This window comes from Leptosomus discolor, chromosome 9 (genome assembly GCF_034619465.1).
Source record: "Leptosomus discolor isolate bLepDis1 chromosome 9, bLepDis1.hap2, whole genome shotgun sequence".
Taxonomy (NCBI): domain Eukaryota; kingdom Metazoa; phylum Chordata; class Aves; order Leptosomiformes; family Leptosomidae; genus Leptosomus; species Leptosomus discolor.
The window spans coordinates 8488380-8506460 of record NC_141399.1 but is presented as its reverse complement, the minus strand read 5'-3'; the positions used below and the strand labels follow the sequence as shown (position 1 = coordinate 8506460).

The 18081-nt window shown below is 45.7% G+C and overlaps 1 protein-coding gene across 1 annotated transcript in view; it reads left to right on the top strand.

The window, feature by feature from the left end:
- Window positions 1-17584, top strand: part of SYNPR (synaptoporin) — a 108314-nt gene extending 90730 nt beyond the window's left edge. The window contains exons 4-6 of the mRNA XM_086470297.1: window positions 6996-7194; window positions 16338-16529; window positions 17318-17584. Coding sequence (XP_086326423.1) covers window positions 6996-7194; window positions 16338-16529; window positions 17318-17584 — 658 coding nt within the window. The remainder of the gene's footprint in view (window positions 1-6995; window positions 7195-16337; window positions 16530-17317) is intronic.
- The last annotated feature ends 497 nt before the right edge of the window (window positions 17585-18081 follow it).

Below are 18081 nucleotides of genomic sequence, written 5' to 3'. Positions count from 1 at the left end.
GTGTGTTGTGATGCTTTGGGCAGGCGTTGTGGCATGCCTGCTCCGAACTGCCTGTGCTGGGGGAATTACCACCTCTCCCAGCATTGCACACGCAATGTGCCGTGTTGAGACAGCAACTGTGCCTGACAGCTTGTCCTATTAAAAACAGTACTGTAGGAAAATAGTACTGGCCAAATGTTTGCACAACAGCTATGTGCGAGTGAGGGCTGGGAACCTGACAAGTTAAGGAACTGAAAATATCGGGGGCGGGGGAGGGAATATTTTCCATTATTTTGACTGGACATAAACCAGAAGAGAATATAGGTTGCTACAGCTTTCCTGGTCAGCTTCCTGGCAGCATCTTCTGGGGCTTTTGATGATGCTGCTCTGGACATGCATTTAGGTGGGTATAAGCCACTGAAGGCAGCTGTGACAAAGGGGAGAACTTTAGGATGTTCGAATGTCCAGGACAGGTCTTAGAAATAAACTTTTGCAAGATGAAATATGTATTTGTGTGAAACTACTGGTAGTGTTAATAATTCTAGAGAGATATGGGCTTTGGGATATTTTTTGGAAGAAATTGAGAGGTTTCATTGAGAGGACAGAAGTTCAAAGTGAAATACTTTCAAAGACTCTTTGATGACCAAACTGTACTCCCTCTTCCTCTAGAAAGCAAAGAAACAAAAGACCAAGCTTGGATTCCTGAGTCAGATGGAGAATTTCATTTTTGTTTCTTATCTCCAAAAAACAGTTTATGTTTTCTGTAGGGACAGGCATTTGGTAGAAACTTAGTGTGCTTCTGCTCTGGAAGAGGAGGAGACCAAGGAGAGGAGGGTACTGAAGGCACCTTTGGATGCTGGGGAGTCTGGAAGGGGTGTTGCTTTTGAGGGCCTGGTAGAGTTAAGGTATGGATAATTGCTGGGACAGTTAGGAAATATTGATAAACACCTCAGAGTTTCAAATGGCTGTGGCATATGCAGGCAGCGCTGGGATGTGCATTGTGGCAGATGGGCAATGGGAAAGGTGGGGGGCAGGAATGCTCAAGTAAATGGTAATTTCTTCATCTTGGGAAGAGAGCTGTTAAGAGAGCAGGCTTGGGGTGAGAAGCAGTCTTGTTGCTGTTAGCAAAGGGGTGGAAAAGCTCTGGTTTTGCCAGAACATCGCAGGTGCAAAAGGGCCGGGAGGCAGTTGCCTCTGTGGTACCTGCTCTCCTGCTGCTGGGCTAAGCCTGTTGCATCTCCTCAGCTGTCCAGGGCTCTATTAACATTTCAGCTATTGGACTTTGAAGGGCTGGAGAGAACTTCAGCATTAATGACTTCAAGGAGATCAAATACGGTATTAACAGGCTGGCTGCCTCAAAGAGAGACTGACTTCAACAGCTAGAGGATGCCTGGGTGCAAATATTCAGATCCTACGGGAATTACTGGATAATGGTTATAATTAGCAAAAAATATGGACTGAGGGTAACTGCTTAGCAGTGGCTCCCTTTGCAAGAGTTCATGGTGTGTATGAGAGCTTGTAGAGTGGCTTCATTGCTGCAGGGTTTTCCCCTCAGGAGTCTGTCCTTGGAGAGCAGATCTGGGGGGAGGAGGAGACAGCTGCAGAGCTCAGCTCCATCCACCCTCCCGAAGGCTGAAAGGAAGCCTGTTCCTTGCTGCGTGGGCGGTGTTTCAGATAGTGGGCAGTGTTTCAGATAGCCAGGATTTAGCACTGAGCATGCAGGGATGCCCAGCACCAGGGGAGATGCTCTTTGCAGTGAGGAGCACTGTATGCATTGCTTCCTCCTCAAGAACAGGCTGTAAAGAGTGTTGGAAGAGTCAATGGACCCTGATTTCATTAAAGAAAAGACCTTTCCTTCTCAGGCAGATTTCTACTTCCACCTGAGTATCAAAGGTTACTTTTAAAGTATTTTTCTTCATGCGGGTAATATCTCAAGAGAAGTCTTATGGGAATGTTGAGCTCTGCTGTGAAAGGAAAGATTCCCATTTATTAGTGTTCTTCCATGAACATACAAAAAAAATCCATATCTGGCACCTTGAGAAGGGGCACTTGCCCAGGGGCTGGCTGGCTGAATGGACTGGTATGAAAGCACATCAGCATAGCCCTCTGAAACAAGGGAGCCACAGTGTTTCCAGGGCTAACTAAAGGAAAGGCCTTTACTTTGTGTCCCAGAGAAAGGAAGACGAGCCCCCATTGTGTTCTCATGCCTTGCCAGAGCAGTTTGACATGTTAAGGGGCCCTGTACGTTTCAGCATTTGACTACTGTATTTTGAAATTTTTCCCTTGGTTTGGAAATTATCAGTCAAGATAAACATTTCACAACAGATTCTTCCGCAAGTGCTAACTGCAGTAACTAATTTCCAGCGGTGTATTTCTCTCGCTGCTTTGCAGACTGTAAATACAATTGACAGTTTGGCTACCAGAAACAAGCAAGGGGGAAATAAAGCCCAATGAAAGGATAATGGATCTTTGGATTCTTGCAAGCACATGTGTGGGTGTTGCAGATTTTGCTCAAGCATGTCATAGACAGGTGGGGGGGTGGATTACAAGATGCTATTTTCAGAAAATAGGACAAGCTGCCAAAACAGATAGCTTTTTTTCCCCCCCCCCTCCTGTTTTTCCCCACGTCCTAGTAAAGGAATGGAGAAACACTAAGCCCCATTGAGAATTTTTGGAGGCAGAACTTTATCTGTTATTTATTAATCCAGGCACTGATCAAAGCCCAGGAGAGGAAATTTGTGCTGGTTCATCAATAATACTTGAGCGCATACTTGCTGTTAATTGCACGTTCAGTTGGTTTCAAGTCGAAGCCCTGTGTGCCTTGCTAAAGGGGGAGGTTTTGTGAGTCTGACAAGATTAGATCACTTGGTGCATACTCTCCTGCTTGGGCGCTTCTTTGTCTGCTGGTAGAGCGGGACATGGGACAAGATGGGTCTTTGGGGTGGTTGACTGACCATTTTTGGGCTCAAGGATCATCAGGTAGACTGGGCTGCTCCAAAAAAAAAAAAAAAAAAAAAAAAAAGAGGGGCTATAATTAAAAGCAAATTGTGACTTGAGTATTGTACTGGGGAGTTCAGGAAGGGAGGGCAACTTCACATTTACATGGAGAGAGCACAGCTTCTGCTCCCCCACGCACATGTAACAGCTGTAGCTTTGTTCGGCGTGTCTGGCTTCATGTATTGTTTTCAGAGCAGGGGTAATTAGTGTCTGAGAATGTAACTGCTCTTCGCTATTGTGGAACAATGTAAAAATCCTTTTTTTCACTGTAAAACATTCCTGCCCTCTTTTGATCTTGTCAAGCTAGACAATACAGCTGTCTTGTCATCATATTTCCCACGGCAACGGAAAGTTTGCCAAATGGTAGAAGAAACCTCAGAAGCCCTTAATTACTGTGACTTCATCAGTGAAACTTGACTGCCTTTGGTGGACTTGCTTCAGATTCAAGTGAATTTGAGGGAATTCAGACCTGGATGACTTGGCAATGGTGGCTGTTGTTAGCAAACAGACCCAGCAGGCGAGGGGGATGGTGTCAGTACAATGAGCAGCGAGGATGACCTCAGTGATGCTCTACTGAGTGTGGGGTGCAAGGTCACATTCCTGAGTCATCAGCTTTATTTCTGAATTAATAACAATACTTAGCACAATACAAGGCAAACAGCACTGTCCAGCTCATTTTTGGAGGACCCTAGAGGAGAAAGGTGTTTCAGTACTTTTTTCCCTAATTAGGTAAATTTATTACTGAAGTGTTCCTTATTTGCATTGTCCATCAATCAGCGAAAATCACTTCTGCTAATACAGCCCAAAGGTATTGCTGTATATAACAAAGTGCAAAGGGTGTGATTGCAAAGGGTCACTCTTGGGGCTTCTGATTTTGTTTAGGAATCGGAGAGGCAAAGGTGAAAAGCAGGGGTGGTGCTGGAGATAGAAAAGCAGCAGGAGGAAGACCCTGGCCAAGGATGACTTGAAGGAAAAGGTGGGGTGTAAAGAATGAGAGATAAGAGAAGATGAAAGAAGAGTAAGTCAGAGGAAGTAAGAGGCAGAACAGGTAGAATTACATCAAAAGTGGGAGGCAGAGGTAGAGGCAATTTTTTGTGAGTCATCACCAAGCCATCCTGCCCCCAGAAAGGCTGACTCAGCAACATCGGTGGAAAAATCAGAACTTTCTCTCTGAGATGCCATTCTAGATCAAAGAGGTTTCAATTAGTAAAACTGGATTTTCTGTCACTGATCCTCACCTGCTTTAAAGAAACTTTTCAAATGCATCAAATGCAAACTGCTCTGCATCCACCCTAATCACCCCAGGGCTTGGCTCACTCATCTCTCTTCCCTGCCACTGTCTCTTCTTCCCGGGTCTGAGTCATGGTCTATTTTGGGGCCCTTTGCACAACTGAGATCTCAGTTGTTTGGGCAGAGGTGAGGTGGCCACAAGAGGCACCAATTACTGCACATCCTCTTAGAGGCTAGGGAAATCTAAAACGAAAAGCAAGTGAATAAAAATAACTTGATGGAAGAAGGCTTCTGTGATCTAGTGTCCCTGACAGATGCTTGGCCACAAAAGCACCGCTGGGAAGATACGACTGTGGTGTTAATTTAATATATGAACATTTTCTTTCTGGCTTATCATGGTTCAGAACTAAGGTGCAGTCAGGAAAACAGGGAATAGATTGCATTTGCTAGCAGGGAATTGGGTTCTGTATAATGTAGCTCAGTTCAGTTCCGTGGTGCTTGTGAAAGCAATGTGTGAGGGCCAGAGCAATTCTCTAAAGCCTTTTTGCAGTGTGAGGTGGTAACATAAAAACGTGGAGCTCCCACCATCGCAGCAAAGCCCGGCTTTCCTGTGAGAGGCCGGAGCCTTCTTGCTGTGCTCAGCTGGAAAAGCAGATCCTGCACCCTGCAGCGGGGCCCTTAGAAAGCAGCTGTGGTACCTGAGTGTGGCTCTTCAAACACAGCGAATGTGGTTAATTATTTAAAAACCAGAAAATGCTACTTAAGCATTTGGTCGTTTGAGAGGGACTAAAGTAAATAAATAAACCCCTCAGCCTTGAACGCCTTTGTGTTGTGTTGCAAAGTCTGGGCTAATGGGGTGACCCTGGGTCTGCCAGTGGGTGGGAGCACAGGGTGGTCCCCAGCTCTGGCTCTGCACACCTCCACAGGTGTCTTCCTTGCCCCGGGCTGCAGCCCAGTAGGCTGGGTGGAATGTGAAGCCTGGCTTGAACCCAGCATCAAGCCCGGGAGATGAGAGCTGAAGAGGACCATGAGCACAGCCTCTGGCTATGCTGCATTGCATTCCCCTAGGGAAAAAGGGATGGGGCCAAGTTTCTTACTGATCCATAACCCCACAGAGGCTGATGCTGTTTTCAAGGGGGTTTAAACCGGGTTCCCAGTGTTGTTCTGTGTCAGTACAGCACCCAAGCAGCTGTGCATGAAGAAAGCAGAGAAAGCTTTCTTTTCTGACAGTGCAAATCATGCATTTCAAATCTTTCCATAATCCTAGTGATGGATAAAACAAAGCCGCTTTCTCTCCAAGCTGCAGAATTGGCATGACAGGCACTAGGAAATCTTCCCCTTTTTTCCCCTTCTTTAGCAAAGAACAATAAGCCCTGACAAAAAGTGTGTGTACACTGATGCCAGGAAGCTTTGAAACCAAGTCAGAAAACTGTCTGATCGCGAGCAGTAGAGGCTTTCTCATGTGTTCAGTTTTCATCAGACCTCTCTGTGCTCACGTATGGGAAGCGACTCAGCCGCTGCTCATCTCTGCAATCGAGACAGATGCATTTCTTGTTTTCATCCCACCACTAGTATAGTGACGGAAGCTCAGGGAAGAAAATGCCTGAGGCAAATAACCGGCGTTATGCATCAACCACTGATGAAAAGGTTCCACCTACGCGTTCAGGTACGTGTAGTTCGGACCAGGAAAAGTGAAAAGTCATGCAATCCTCCAACGTCCGTTAATTCATCTGTGATTCCTGCTGCGGGTACTTTGTTTTCCTCTGGGGACCTAACTTTTTATTTAGTCATATATTCATGGCTGCTGCTGCCGTTGGCTCGCTGTTGCACACATTAATTGCCCTTGAGCAGAGGAATGTCTCCCAGAAGACCTCATCCTTTCTCTGCACCAGATCATAACTTCTTTAATTGCTGCTGTTAACTTGCTGCCAGCTTTGTCCCCTCCGCTCTCCCTGCGCAGAGCAGAACCGCGTGATCCCTCATCGGGCCCCATGTCCCCACTGATGCAAATCTGGGCCATGCAACAGGACCTGTCAAAATACCCCCTCCAAGGATCGCCTTTCTCTTCTGATCAGAAATCAAAATTATTGGAGCAAAGAAGGGTCTGGCAGGAGTTGCCAGAGAGAACCACAAATCTATTAGCTCGGTCGCTGATTGCAAACGGTGCGTGAGTACAAGGTTAGGGCTTTGATTGCTTAAACCAGGGCATGCAAACTGTTTCTTTGACCTGAGTTCTGTATTTCTGCTGCAAATTGGTTTTAAAAGCTTTTAATGTAGAGGCACTATATCGATCACAGCCCCATGGGCTAACAGCCACAGGTAGCTATTTTACGTAAGGAAGTTGTGAGCTTCCAAACACAGGTATTCCATGGCCTCAGTATAGAGGATAATACCTGTTTTCTGCCGCCTTGATTGTAAGAATTCAAGAATCAAATTGTTTCTCATGTTATCCTTTTTCAGTTGTTGCCATGGCAAAACCCCAGCGAGGAGGCAGGGGGCGGGGGCATTGTACCAAACCATTGGAACATCAACTTTTCTCTGAGATTGTTTAAAAGATGTGTTCAGGTCCTCAGTCTCACCTAGATGCTCACATGGAATTAACCTCACATGTACAAGCAGCTCTGAAGAGCACAGCTCACAAGACTACTTATAGGGCCAGTGATTCAAGCAGGAGATCAGTGCACATCAGGAATGAGATAGGGAGACAGACCAAATGTATTTATGTCTTTATTCAGGTAACAGTTTCCTTTTTCTACACTTCACCTGCTGCTCTTTGGGATGTTTTCCAGGTTGCATCAAGTGAATTTCGATGTTCCCACTTGTGAAGGCAAGCGCCGAGAAAAGCTGGCCTTGATAGGGGACTTCTCCTCTTCAGCGGAGTTCTTCGTCACCATTGCAGTCTTCGCCTTCCTCTACTCGCTGGCTGCCACTGTGGTTTATATCTTCTTCCAGAACAAGTACCGTGAAAACAACAGAGGGCCTCTAATTGTAAGTGAGCATTTGCAGTGTTTTCAGGCATAAGCCTTAACCTCTTGCTTTTTTGGTGGCTGTGGTGTGGTCTGGGAGACCCCAGTGGCCCAATGCCCAAAGCCTGCAGTCACCTGGCTTTTTAATCTTAGTGGTGGTTTAAACTTTTAACTTCAAGGGTAACAGAGACTATATGCAGATGGGGTGTAGTCCTAATCTTGTATGTACCTGTGGGATTCCCCGCTTCACTCCCACTGCCTGCAGTGGTGATTTCACACACAGAATGAACATGTTGTAGGATTGGGGTCCAAGCCATGCATCTGTGACAGCAGAGCTGCATCAGTGGGGAAAGAAAGGAAGATGAGATTTTAGGCATCATCCTAGCAGATAAATGAAACCATGTCCCTGATCAAAGCCTAGCCAGGGAGATTGCTTATTGCTATTTGCTGCTGGGTTCAGCCAAATTATTTTGCTTTGGAGAATTATGTAGCTGGTTTTCCAGTGTTACCCTGAGCTCCCAGCACATTTGTGTCTTTGTGCTGGTTTATGAGGCTCCTCACTTTCCAGTTATCATTCAATGTACCCATCAAGCTGTGGCCATTCATGCCTTTGTTTTTCTTTTTACTGATTCCTGAAGGCTTGTGATAAAAATCAAGTACTGCCGCGCATTCGTTTTCTTGTAAGTCAAGACTCTAAAGCCAGTGGGAGCTATTTTGTTCTAGATGTCCGTTACCTGCCAGTGCATCATGTCCTGTGATACAGCCCTTGGTCATGCCAGGCAGCTGTGTGCTGATCCTCCGCTGCGCTGAAGCTGCGTCAGGTCTCTGCATCTGCGGGCTGTGGGGTTGCCTCACGCTCTCCCTTCCACGGGCAGCCCTCTCCTCCGTGACTGCAAGGATAAGGTTACACTAAGGTAGAGGGAATATTTCTCTGAAGTCTTGGTGTGAAGAGAGCCGTTCAAAGGGAAGGCGGGGGGAGTTTAGTGAGAACCAACTAGGAAGGTCAGAAAGAGTTAGTTCTGGATTTCAGAAAAATCTAAAGTTTATGACTGACAGAAAACAGACATTTGGCTGAGACTTGTGCCTTAAGTGACTGAAAGCCACCAATAAAAAGCAACAGAAAAATATAACAGAAAGGAAAAATCACCAGTGCAGAAAGGCTGTACCTGTTAAAGGAAATAACTACAGTAACAGTAAGGAGAAGATTAAACTATAGGAAGGTAGTCTTAACATCATGGGGTTTTGAGGGAAATATTTTCCTGCTGCAAGGAGATGCGAGTTGGGTTTAAGTTTGCATAGTTCAAAACTGATGTTACAGAAGGAAAATTTCTCCCTCCACATCAAAGGGAATGAATCCTCTTCATTTGGAGGTTGTTGGGACCTTTTCTCTCTCCCTAGAAAGTGGTGAGGAAAGGAGGGAAAGTCCTCATAGAGGAGAGGTAGAACAGGCAAGATAAAGGGGTCCCTGCAGAAACAGTAAATAAAGTGCCTTGCTTCTGCTTGATTCAGTTGATATCAAGTAATATTTCATTTCAGATTGTCTCACCAAAGAATTAATTGCAGAGATCTGCCATTTCCAATTTTCTTGCAGAAAAAAAATTCTTTCTTCTGACCGACTATGTTATCCTGTGTAGCAATAGAAAAGGGAAAGAGAAAAAAAATAATACCAATATGTCAGATTATGGTGTGGCTGTTTGCTGTCATTCAGGACTTTCCTGAAACAGCTGCTGCGGTCATGTTTGTCACAGGATGCACGGAGCAGTTCGCTACAGCATTAACATGGCATTGATTTAATTTGTTCTGTGTAATGGATTGTAATTGAAGCTACATGTTAAATTTAACTGGTGTCTGTTACCAAAGCCTCTGTTTGCATTTTCCCAGCCTTTAAACCAAGCCTAAATGACCTTATTTGTTTGGAATATAAAGATTCTTCCGAGTTTGTCCTACAGCAAAAGCAGCTTCTGCCTGTGAGTGGTGTTGGAAAGTGGCTGAGGGCTTACGCCTGCCAGGAGAGGAGTCCCATCTGCCCCTGCCACATGCTCCAGCATCTCCTTTGCACTGACAGCTCTGTTGTATTGGGTATTTTTAGAAAAAAGACCCTTTTTCACCTGGACCGCATCCTTGCTGGTCTCCCCAGAGGCTGCCCAGTGAAGTGATTGCAGCACCACAGCCTGACTGGGACAGGGTGTGAGTCCTACCGTGCAGTGGAGATGTAGGGAAAATGCAGAGCCCTAGGCAGAGAAAAGGCAAGCAGTATAGCCAGGAGCAATTAAAGGGTCAAGGGAAACTCAGAGTGAAAACCAGCTTCCCACGGCTGCAGGGCTCACCTAAGGGATGTACCATGTTGTGCAAAGGAGGCGGGCGATGCATCCTCCAGCTCCAGGCAGATGCTACACTGAACTGACGTACCCAGGAAGATCACATGTGTATCAGATCAGATGTGTGACTATGTCTCATCTCCAGGATTGTTCCTCCCAAAGAAAACTGCTGCAGAAATCTGAGGTGCTTTGTGCATGCCTGAGTCCAGCCAGCAGTCCCCAGCACATGTTGGTGCAGGAGGCAGGGCAGCCCTCACTCCTTCTTTATCACCAGGAGGGATCCGTGTGTCAGGCACCATTTCCAGACTACCAGTTTTTGACCTCTTAGTGAAGAGTTAGAAGATGATAGTTTCATCTGTCCTTGCCTCTGCTGCAGTGCCTGATCACAATTTCATATTTAAAACCATTCCCATTTTAAGCTTTTTACTTCCTTTTGGCTTGATATTTGCTCAGTCTGGGATGACATCTGCCTTTAAGTGGCACCCTCTCAGAGCTGGCTGCCTTTCCTCCTGACGAATTTTTAGGATTTGAAAAATGAGCATGACAGCAGAAGTGGAGAGAGGAAAAAAAAAAAACCTTTCACTTGAAATTTTAAAATATTTTTTCCAAAAACCTTTGCACAGCAAGTGAGAGCACCATCAATGCAGCGGCCTGACTGCATGCAGAATATACAATTATAAATGATTTAATGACCACTAAGTCACAAGAAACTTGCAGAGAAAATTTCAGTCACAAATGTTTCAAGTTTACCTTGTTTATACAGATATAGGGAAACCCAACTGCATGTGCTGAGATCTCAGTGGAGAATCACTTTAGCTGTGGAAAAATATTTTAACGTTCAGTGTGAAGTGAAACATCATGGCAAGGAAGTATTTTGAGTAGGAGAAGCCGTTAACTCCTTCCATGGATGTTTGGATGGCACCAGCATGTTTTATTCAACTCTGCAGGGAACCATCTCTGTTGCTGATGTTGCCTGTCAGGTTTTGGGGATAAAAGTCTTCCTTTTGGTCACACAGGACACGGGTTGTGTTGCTCGTTGGTGATGGAGGTGGGAGTTACCCCTTCCCACGGGGCTGTCAGCAGCCAGCCCTTGCCATGTGCGCCCTCTGCTCGCCTCGCTGGCTCCATGGAGAGATCATTCAGGGGGAGTCATACTAGATAGCTAACCCTAAGAGAGGACCTTGGATTCCCAGTTCCTAGAGCAACAAGGAGCAGTTTACCAGGGATTAAATACCTAACAGATACGTGCAGTGTGTTTCTGAGCTCTGCAAACAGCATCTGTGATTTTAATCTGGTTGCCCACTCCTGCCCGATGCACCTGTGCAGCGAGGAGCCGGGGCTCGCCTCGGCGGTTACAACAAGTGCAAGCCAGCCTCTCGAATGACTGATTAGTGCTCAAGAGCCAGAAACATTTGAAAGAAATTCACTGGAGGTGGTGACTTAGATTTTAATGAACGCGATGTACAGTCTCACCAGTTTTCAGTGTGTCCACATCTCGCAGACCATCCTAAGCTGGTTTCTGCTCGTGTGATGCCGTGTACCCTGGGGAGGCACTGCTGGTTTGCGGTGAGAAGAGGTGAGCTGCACCCTGGGACTGCTGCCCCAAGCACCTCTGTCTCGATGCCCTGCTTCAGATCTACACGTGTGCAGCTGCTTGCAAGCAGAGAGTAACCGACCCAACAGTTAGTCCTGTTGTGCTGAAGTTTTATGAGATCGGGGTAACGCTTCCATGTATCTCTGGAGAGGGAAAATAAGGGAAAGAATAGTCAATGTGTATCAGTACCTGTCACTCAGACTTCTTACTTTTTTCCCATAGTTTCTGTACCCCATATGTAATCCATTTAAAATCCACACTACGACAGCTCTGTCTCTACGTGCCTTCAGGTTTGTCTTTGGGAAGTTACAGAGTGGCTGTGAAAACCCATGTGCAGTCATCTATAAATGTAAATCACTTTATTAGTATTCCAATCAATTAATATAAAAGCATTAAATTATTTAGCCGAGAAAAGTGACTGGCATAGCCCTGAAGAGAGATATTTCATTTTTATAGTGATTACTTGATAATCTCATTCTTACAGTGCATAAAGGTGCTTATGTGTAAGAAGATGAGATCTTTCCTTTGTGTCTGGAGTCCTGCGAATAATCCCATTAAGCAGAAAGGCAGTTGGTTCTTTACATGTGTCGTGCACCAAGTGAGTTACGTACACTCCTAGTCTGCTCTTGGGGGATGTCTTTGATTAAACATGTTTTAATTCCTCCCCCTTGTCCAGCTTTCTAAAAGATAGGAAAAGAATAGAGAGCCGTCTGTAAAAACAAAGACTGAATCCTTTGCAGTTAACAAAATGAAATTATTAATAGACCTGAATAATTCTTTTAATTTCAAAGAGCTGTTTCAGCCTGCTGTTGTCATCTCCTTTTTTGAAACACAAGCCATGGTGACCTTGCTGTACACACTGCTGCCTCCCAAAGGGCTCTGCCTGTCCGTGCCAGAAGCAAGCTTCCAAGGCCGTACGTCGTTGCAAGAAGCGTGTAATTCTTTCAAACCTTCATGAAACAGAAAATCTGGGGTGGAAACTTGTTCAAACCGAAAAAGAGCCAAAACGCCACTGTAGGAAGGCGTTTGCTGCCTGCAGCAACCTGCTGTTGGCTACTTTCCCGGGCTGGGGCCAGGGCTATGGCTCTTGCTGGGGTGGTTCTTGAATTTTTAAGTCTGTTATGACTATGAAAGGAAATCCTCTGAGTGGTTCGCCCCTTCTGGGATAAAGAAATCTCCCTCTGCTCCTGCGGGGCTATCTGTGAAACCTGTTGACGGTGGTGCCAGGCTAGACAGGCTCTGGCTGGGAGGGTTTATAGGCTTTGGCATTTGAGGAGTTGCTCCCTTGTATGCCGTAAATGTACGAGAGGGTTTTGTCAAGTGAAAAGCTTTTGTAGCATGAGCGTTAGGGGATGGAAATGCTTGTGGAGAGGCACTGAAAGCCCTGCGTGGAAGCCAGTTACGGGGCCAGCAGCTGTGATTCAGCGAGGGAAGAGGGACTGCGAGCACAGCAGGGATGCCAGGCGTCCTCTGGCAAGCCAGAGCTGAGGTTTTGCATGTTTTCAAACATAACAGCCCAGGGCTGTCATGCCAAACTAGGACCACGCTGGCCAGGAGGGAGAGCAGGGCACAGAGTGCGCGTGGGGACATGTGTGTTACAGCGCTGCGGGGATTGCTGAAGCCACCGACCAGCTCGGAGCAGATGAAACACGTCCCCTTTCCGAGTGAACAAGCAGCTTCTGCAGATGCTTTTGGCTGGGTGAGATTGTGCTGGACGCTGGGGGATCTGAAACTGCGCTCAGGAGACTTAAGTGACTGTAAGTGACTGCGCCCTCCAAAGATGGGCGTTTTGCAAAAGCCAGTAGCCTGGTAACAAGGAGAAATGTGTCAGTTACCGTGAAAAGAAAAGACATTCACAGTTCTATTCTAAAACATATAATATATAAAATCGTTTGAAGTAAGCATTTTTTGGCAAACTCAGCGAAGCAAGTTTCAACTTGAAAAAGGCAGCAAGAATATTTTTTTTTTGTTGTTACACATACTTCAAGCTCTTAAAAACTCCCTCCTTGGATATTCAGCATATTTTAGATCTTGTTTTCTGCTTTCTCCTACACGTTCCTATTTTGCCTCCTTCCCAAAGGCACCTGTAGGCAGACGAAAGTATCTCAGCTGAGATCTGGGAAGGAAACTTTGCAATTAGTAGTACAGTGTAATCATACAACAATACACACTGAAGAGATCTGTAGACACCATTTCAAGAGAGCAACTACAAAAATTACTTTGTTCCAAAGGAAAAAAACAAAAAACACCCATGCTATGGGGATATTAAACATTCAAATGCAAGATTTGTTTTAGTATGCAGACACTCTGGCTTTAATTACCAAGGAGAAATTCCCCAGATAGACATTAAGCCACAGAACAGCTTAGCTTGAAATTCACTTTTATTTTCAGCATGTCATTATCTTGTAACTCTGTTCCACCCAGAGCTGTGAAAATGTTCAGCCAGAAATCCAAACCCACTTGAAAACAAGAGAGGTTCAAGTTCCAGCCAAAGCTGGAGGTTAGCAAAGATTCAAAATAAATAGGAAGACGCAAGTTTGCTGTAGTCGTATGTTTTGCTCCTTGCACAGTCCAGAGGAGATGGAACAAATCCCCCAGGAGCCCAAGTCTGGCCATGTAGCCTTGGTGAGAGCACCTGCTGAAAAAATCCCGGTGTTTTGTTAGCCCCTTTTTGTCCCGTCTTGACAAGCTGTTGGCCGGCTGGCGGTCGGGCTGCATGGTTTTTTTCTCCGTTTCCCACTGTGAGATCTTTCCCTTTTGGCTCAGTGTGTTTCTTGCACCCAGCCAGACTTTACAGTTTGAGGGAGTTCCTGTATAAAAGGGCTGATCCCAGCCCCCCGGGAGCAGGGACCTGTTCCCCAAGGGTCCCATCTGCTCAAACAGGGGAATTAGTGGCGGAGAGGGCAGGGTTAGGCTCATGTGGACACCTTGGTGCAGGGGAAGTCAGCAGAAGGCTGGAGGATGGGGTGAGATGGAGAAGAGCTGAGAAACAACATTAAATACTGAGTCCCTTTTAGGCCAGCCTCTCAACTGCTATTGGATGTTCCTAGCAGTACTTTACAGCCCAAGACATGAGCTACTAGAAATTAGAGTGAGGGACTCTTGCAGATGGCAGTCATTTGTGCCATGAGTTGTGCAAATGCCTCATGAACAATGGGGTCAGGATCTGTGAGCACAACAGCAGGTCTGAACCCCTGCTGCTGTTACCTGCTTGAAGAACTTTGCTCACTTTGAAAACATCCCTCTTTTTAGCAAGTTTAAGCTCCTACGTTGTGTTAGTTTTGGTCAATTTGTCTCTGCTTCAAATTTCTCCCTGCTGTTACGCATTTATTTTATTGTTGCTAATGCACTGATTGCAGAGCATGATTCAGCTTGCAAAGTCTAGAAGTGTGGTGGCATTGAGAGAGAATTGCTTGTCATTTAAAAAATTTATTCCCCAAACCTCTGGTGTGTCCCTGTCTATTTTATCAATCAGAACCTACATGGGGGCTTGGCATCCAGGTAGGTAGCGTGTTAAGCCTCATAACAAATGAAGAGCGTGTCCCGTCATAATCCACAACTCGGTGAATATCTGGTGTTTCTACCAGCTGGAAATCTTAGGAGATGTTTGCAATTGAACTGTTGCCTCTAGGAGTCCGTTTGTCATTCAGTTACTGCTAGGATATATAAGATACAATAATTTATTTTGCTGGAAATCTCCCTGAGAAGAAAAATTACTCTGGGCTATGTGCCTCTGCCTACCCGGAGTCTCTTTGGGTGTTAAGATAGTTGTCAGCTCCTGGGCTTCACGCTTTTCAAGAGAGCCCATTTGGACAGCATGAAGGGAGGTCAGAGGAACTCAAAGCTCGGTGGCAGACACAGGCCTGCAGAAAACAAATTGTGGCACTGTTAAAAGAGAAGGATGTATCCCTTGGGAAAGCATCCAAGCACAGTTAATTTAATCCCATCTGCGTGAGTGGAGAAATCCTTTGTTCATGGCTCACTTGTGCGGCTGGTTTATTGACTGGTGCCTCTTCCATCATGACGGAGCCTTGCCTCCTCCATCCCTGCGGTGCCGCAGAGAGCTCCTTCCCCGAACATCAGGTGTGCTTGTAGAAGATGAGAATGATGTTTCCTAGGGATCGCTTATTTTCATTGGATAGCAACCCGAAACGCTGTGTTCTTAATGAACATTTTCGCTTCCTTCCATGTACACCTTTACTTTGTAAGGGGGAAGGGGAAGCAGCCCCCAAGGGAGGTGGGATATCAAGACGCAGCGATGCAGTTAGTGGTATGTTAGACTTTGGCACCTCTACCATCTGTTGTGGGCTGACAGATGGAATGAAATATGACAGCAGAAAGGCTCTTCTGTTTTAGCAAGACACAAGAAAGCTTGAAAAATCACACCTCCTTCCTCCTTTCCCCCCAAACCCACACAACAACAGTGTCACTTGGCCACTTGTTCTGGCTAAGACAAGGAGAAGTTTATGCTTGTGCGTGCTCCTGAGAGTCTTTCGAGGGAAAAATGAGCAGAGCAGAGCTGCTCAGAGGCACTGGATCCTGGAGGGACCGCCACCCCTTCTCCACTCTTTTCACGTGGATGGGAATTAGGAGCAAATGACTTATCGGGACAGAGAGGAGTTGAGGAGTCTCGGTGCTTGGCAAGTCTTGCTGCTTATTTGTTCGCTCATGACAACTAGTGGCTGCACGGCTCGTGCAGCAGGGACATTTGGCCTTACCTGTAGCTGGTGAGAAAACTCCTCATCTGGTGGCTGAGGATTAGCCAGTTTCAGGTTCTACCTGCGATGCTGCCGCAGATGGAAATGCTTCCTATCGGAAACCCACCCCGGCTGTCTGTAGGGGCACACAGGGTGAGAGCCAGCCCTCAGGAGGGTCCAGGTCATTTCCAGGCGTCTCTGTTTTTTAATTAATCCCAGTTCATCAGCCAGGTGCTGTGAATTTCCACGGCAGCCACATTTCCAAAGCAGCTCAGCATCCTGGGTACCAGCCACATGCTTGTGGGAATCTGGCCTCAGGGTCAGAGATGCAAATGGCAGCCGGATGGCTCTGCCCCATTAGGCACGTCAGGCGCTTCGGAAAATTAGCTCTGTAGGTGATGACAGTAATCACAGCCTTCCACGAAATAGTAAGCTCTTGGTTTTTTCCTCTCCTCTGACACAAGCTTTCAGTTTTCTGGTGATTTTTAATACTTTTAATATTTTTTCTTCCCAATGGACACACCAGTATAATGCTTCTAACTAATTTGTCTTTTAGGATTTCATTGTGACAGTGGTCTTCTCATTCTTGTGGCTAGTGAGCTCATCTGCTTGGGCTAAAGGACTGTCAGATGTAAAGATTGCGACCGACCCAGACGAAGTGCTGTCACTGATGTCTGCCTGCAAACAGCAGTCCAACAAATGCTTGCCTGTTCGCAGCCCTGTTATGTCAAGCCTCAACACTTCGGTTGTAAGTGACTTTGATTACTACTTTTTCCCTCACCTTGCAGATGTATTTTCCTCTCTTTTACCAGTGTATTGACCTAAATGGGCTGATGTAAACCAGTTAGCTGAAATAATTTAATTGGAAGTACAGTCTTGCTGCGGGGAAAGGCAGAGCATGACTCATGACAGCTATCTGTTGTGGAGCAGCAATGGGAGGAACATGCAAGGTTGGGATGGGGAGAAAGCAAAGTGTCTGTCCAAGTGCATTGGTTGGCCTGTCTGCTTTTAACTTGCTCACTGCAACGCGTTTGAAAAGCGGTCTGGGTGCTTCTTTAGGAAGAAAAAAGGTTTTGTGATTTACAGATTCCTTTAAAAATCCTCAAAAAAAACGAGATAAAATTGGTCTTCAGAATGTTTAAAAAAAAAAAAAAAAAAAAAAAAAGAAAAACCCTCCAGGCCAGCTGACCAATTAGTATCTCTTTTTTTAATTACTTTCTTTCAACTTAGTCTTTCCACAGTTTCTTTGAACTAGGTTATGTTTAAAAAAAAAAAAAAAAAAAAAATATTTTGGCCTAAAAACTCAACCTTTTTATTTTTGAAACAAAAAGGAAAACAGACACCTTGTGAGCTACAGCTGAGGAAAGTGAATTTGGGAATTTGCTCCAAAGCTGAGAAAATTTTCCAGCAGGTTTTGGGAGATGGATAGACTGGGAGCAGCTTTGACTTCTCCCAGGACCGTGCAGGGTTTGTAACATTTGGCTGGGCTGTGAGACCGTGTCTGCTGGCTGACGAGCTCCTCTTCTCCCCACCTAGGTCTTTGGCTACTTGAACTTTATCCTCTGGGCAGGCAACATTTGGTTTGTGTTTAAGGAGACGGGCTGGCATTCCTCAGGCCAGCGGCACGCTCCAGACACCATGGAGAAGCAGTCCAGCAGCTACAACCAAGGTGGCTACAACCAAGACAGCTACGGGCCAGCTGGTGGCTACAACCAGCCAGGCTCCTATGGCCAGGTGGGTGAATATGGCCAGTCCCAGAGCTATGGCCAGAGCGGGCCAACGTCCTTCGCTAATCAAATTTAGGGTTCACGCAGCACGAGCTCTTGCATCCCTCACATGTAGAGAGTTTAACAGGTCTCAAGTTTCAGTGGTGCCAGATTTTTAAGGGTTTTGCATAAATTAATACTACAACACAGTGTTTAATGTCGACTGAAGATCTAAGCCTACCTCCTGAGGGAGATGGGAGGTGGCCGGTGGGCTGGGGTTGGCCTTTTTTTCCCTGACTAGCCAGTTACAGGGAATACGCTCATTGCAGTGATGACCTGGAGTTGGTGTTGTAGTATGTACTGTAGAGATAACTTTATGGTAGTTTTGTATGTGTTAAGATGATAGAAGCATTTTGTAGCCTCAAGTCTGTAGTATTTAATATGCATACTATAATTGAATTTCCTTCTGCATTTTGGTGAAAAACAAGAGTGTTTTACTATTATTTCTACAGATTCTGTATATCCATGCATGTAACATTGCACCTAAATTTTCAAAACTGCCTGTCTGTGACTCTTCAGAGCATTTGTTTTTGT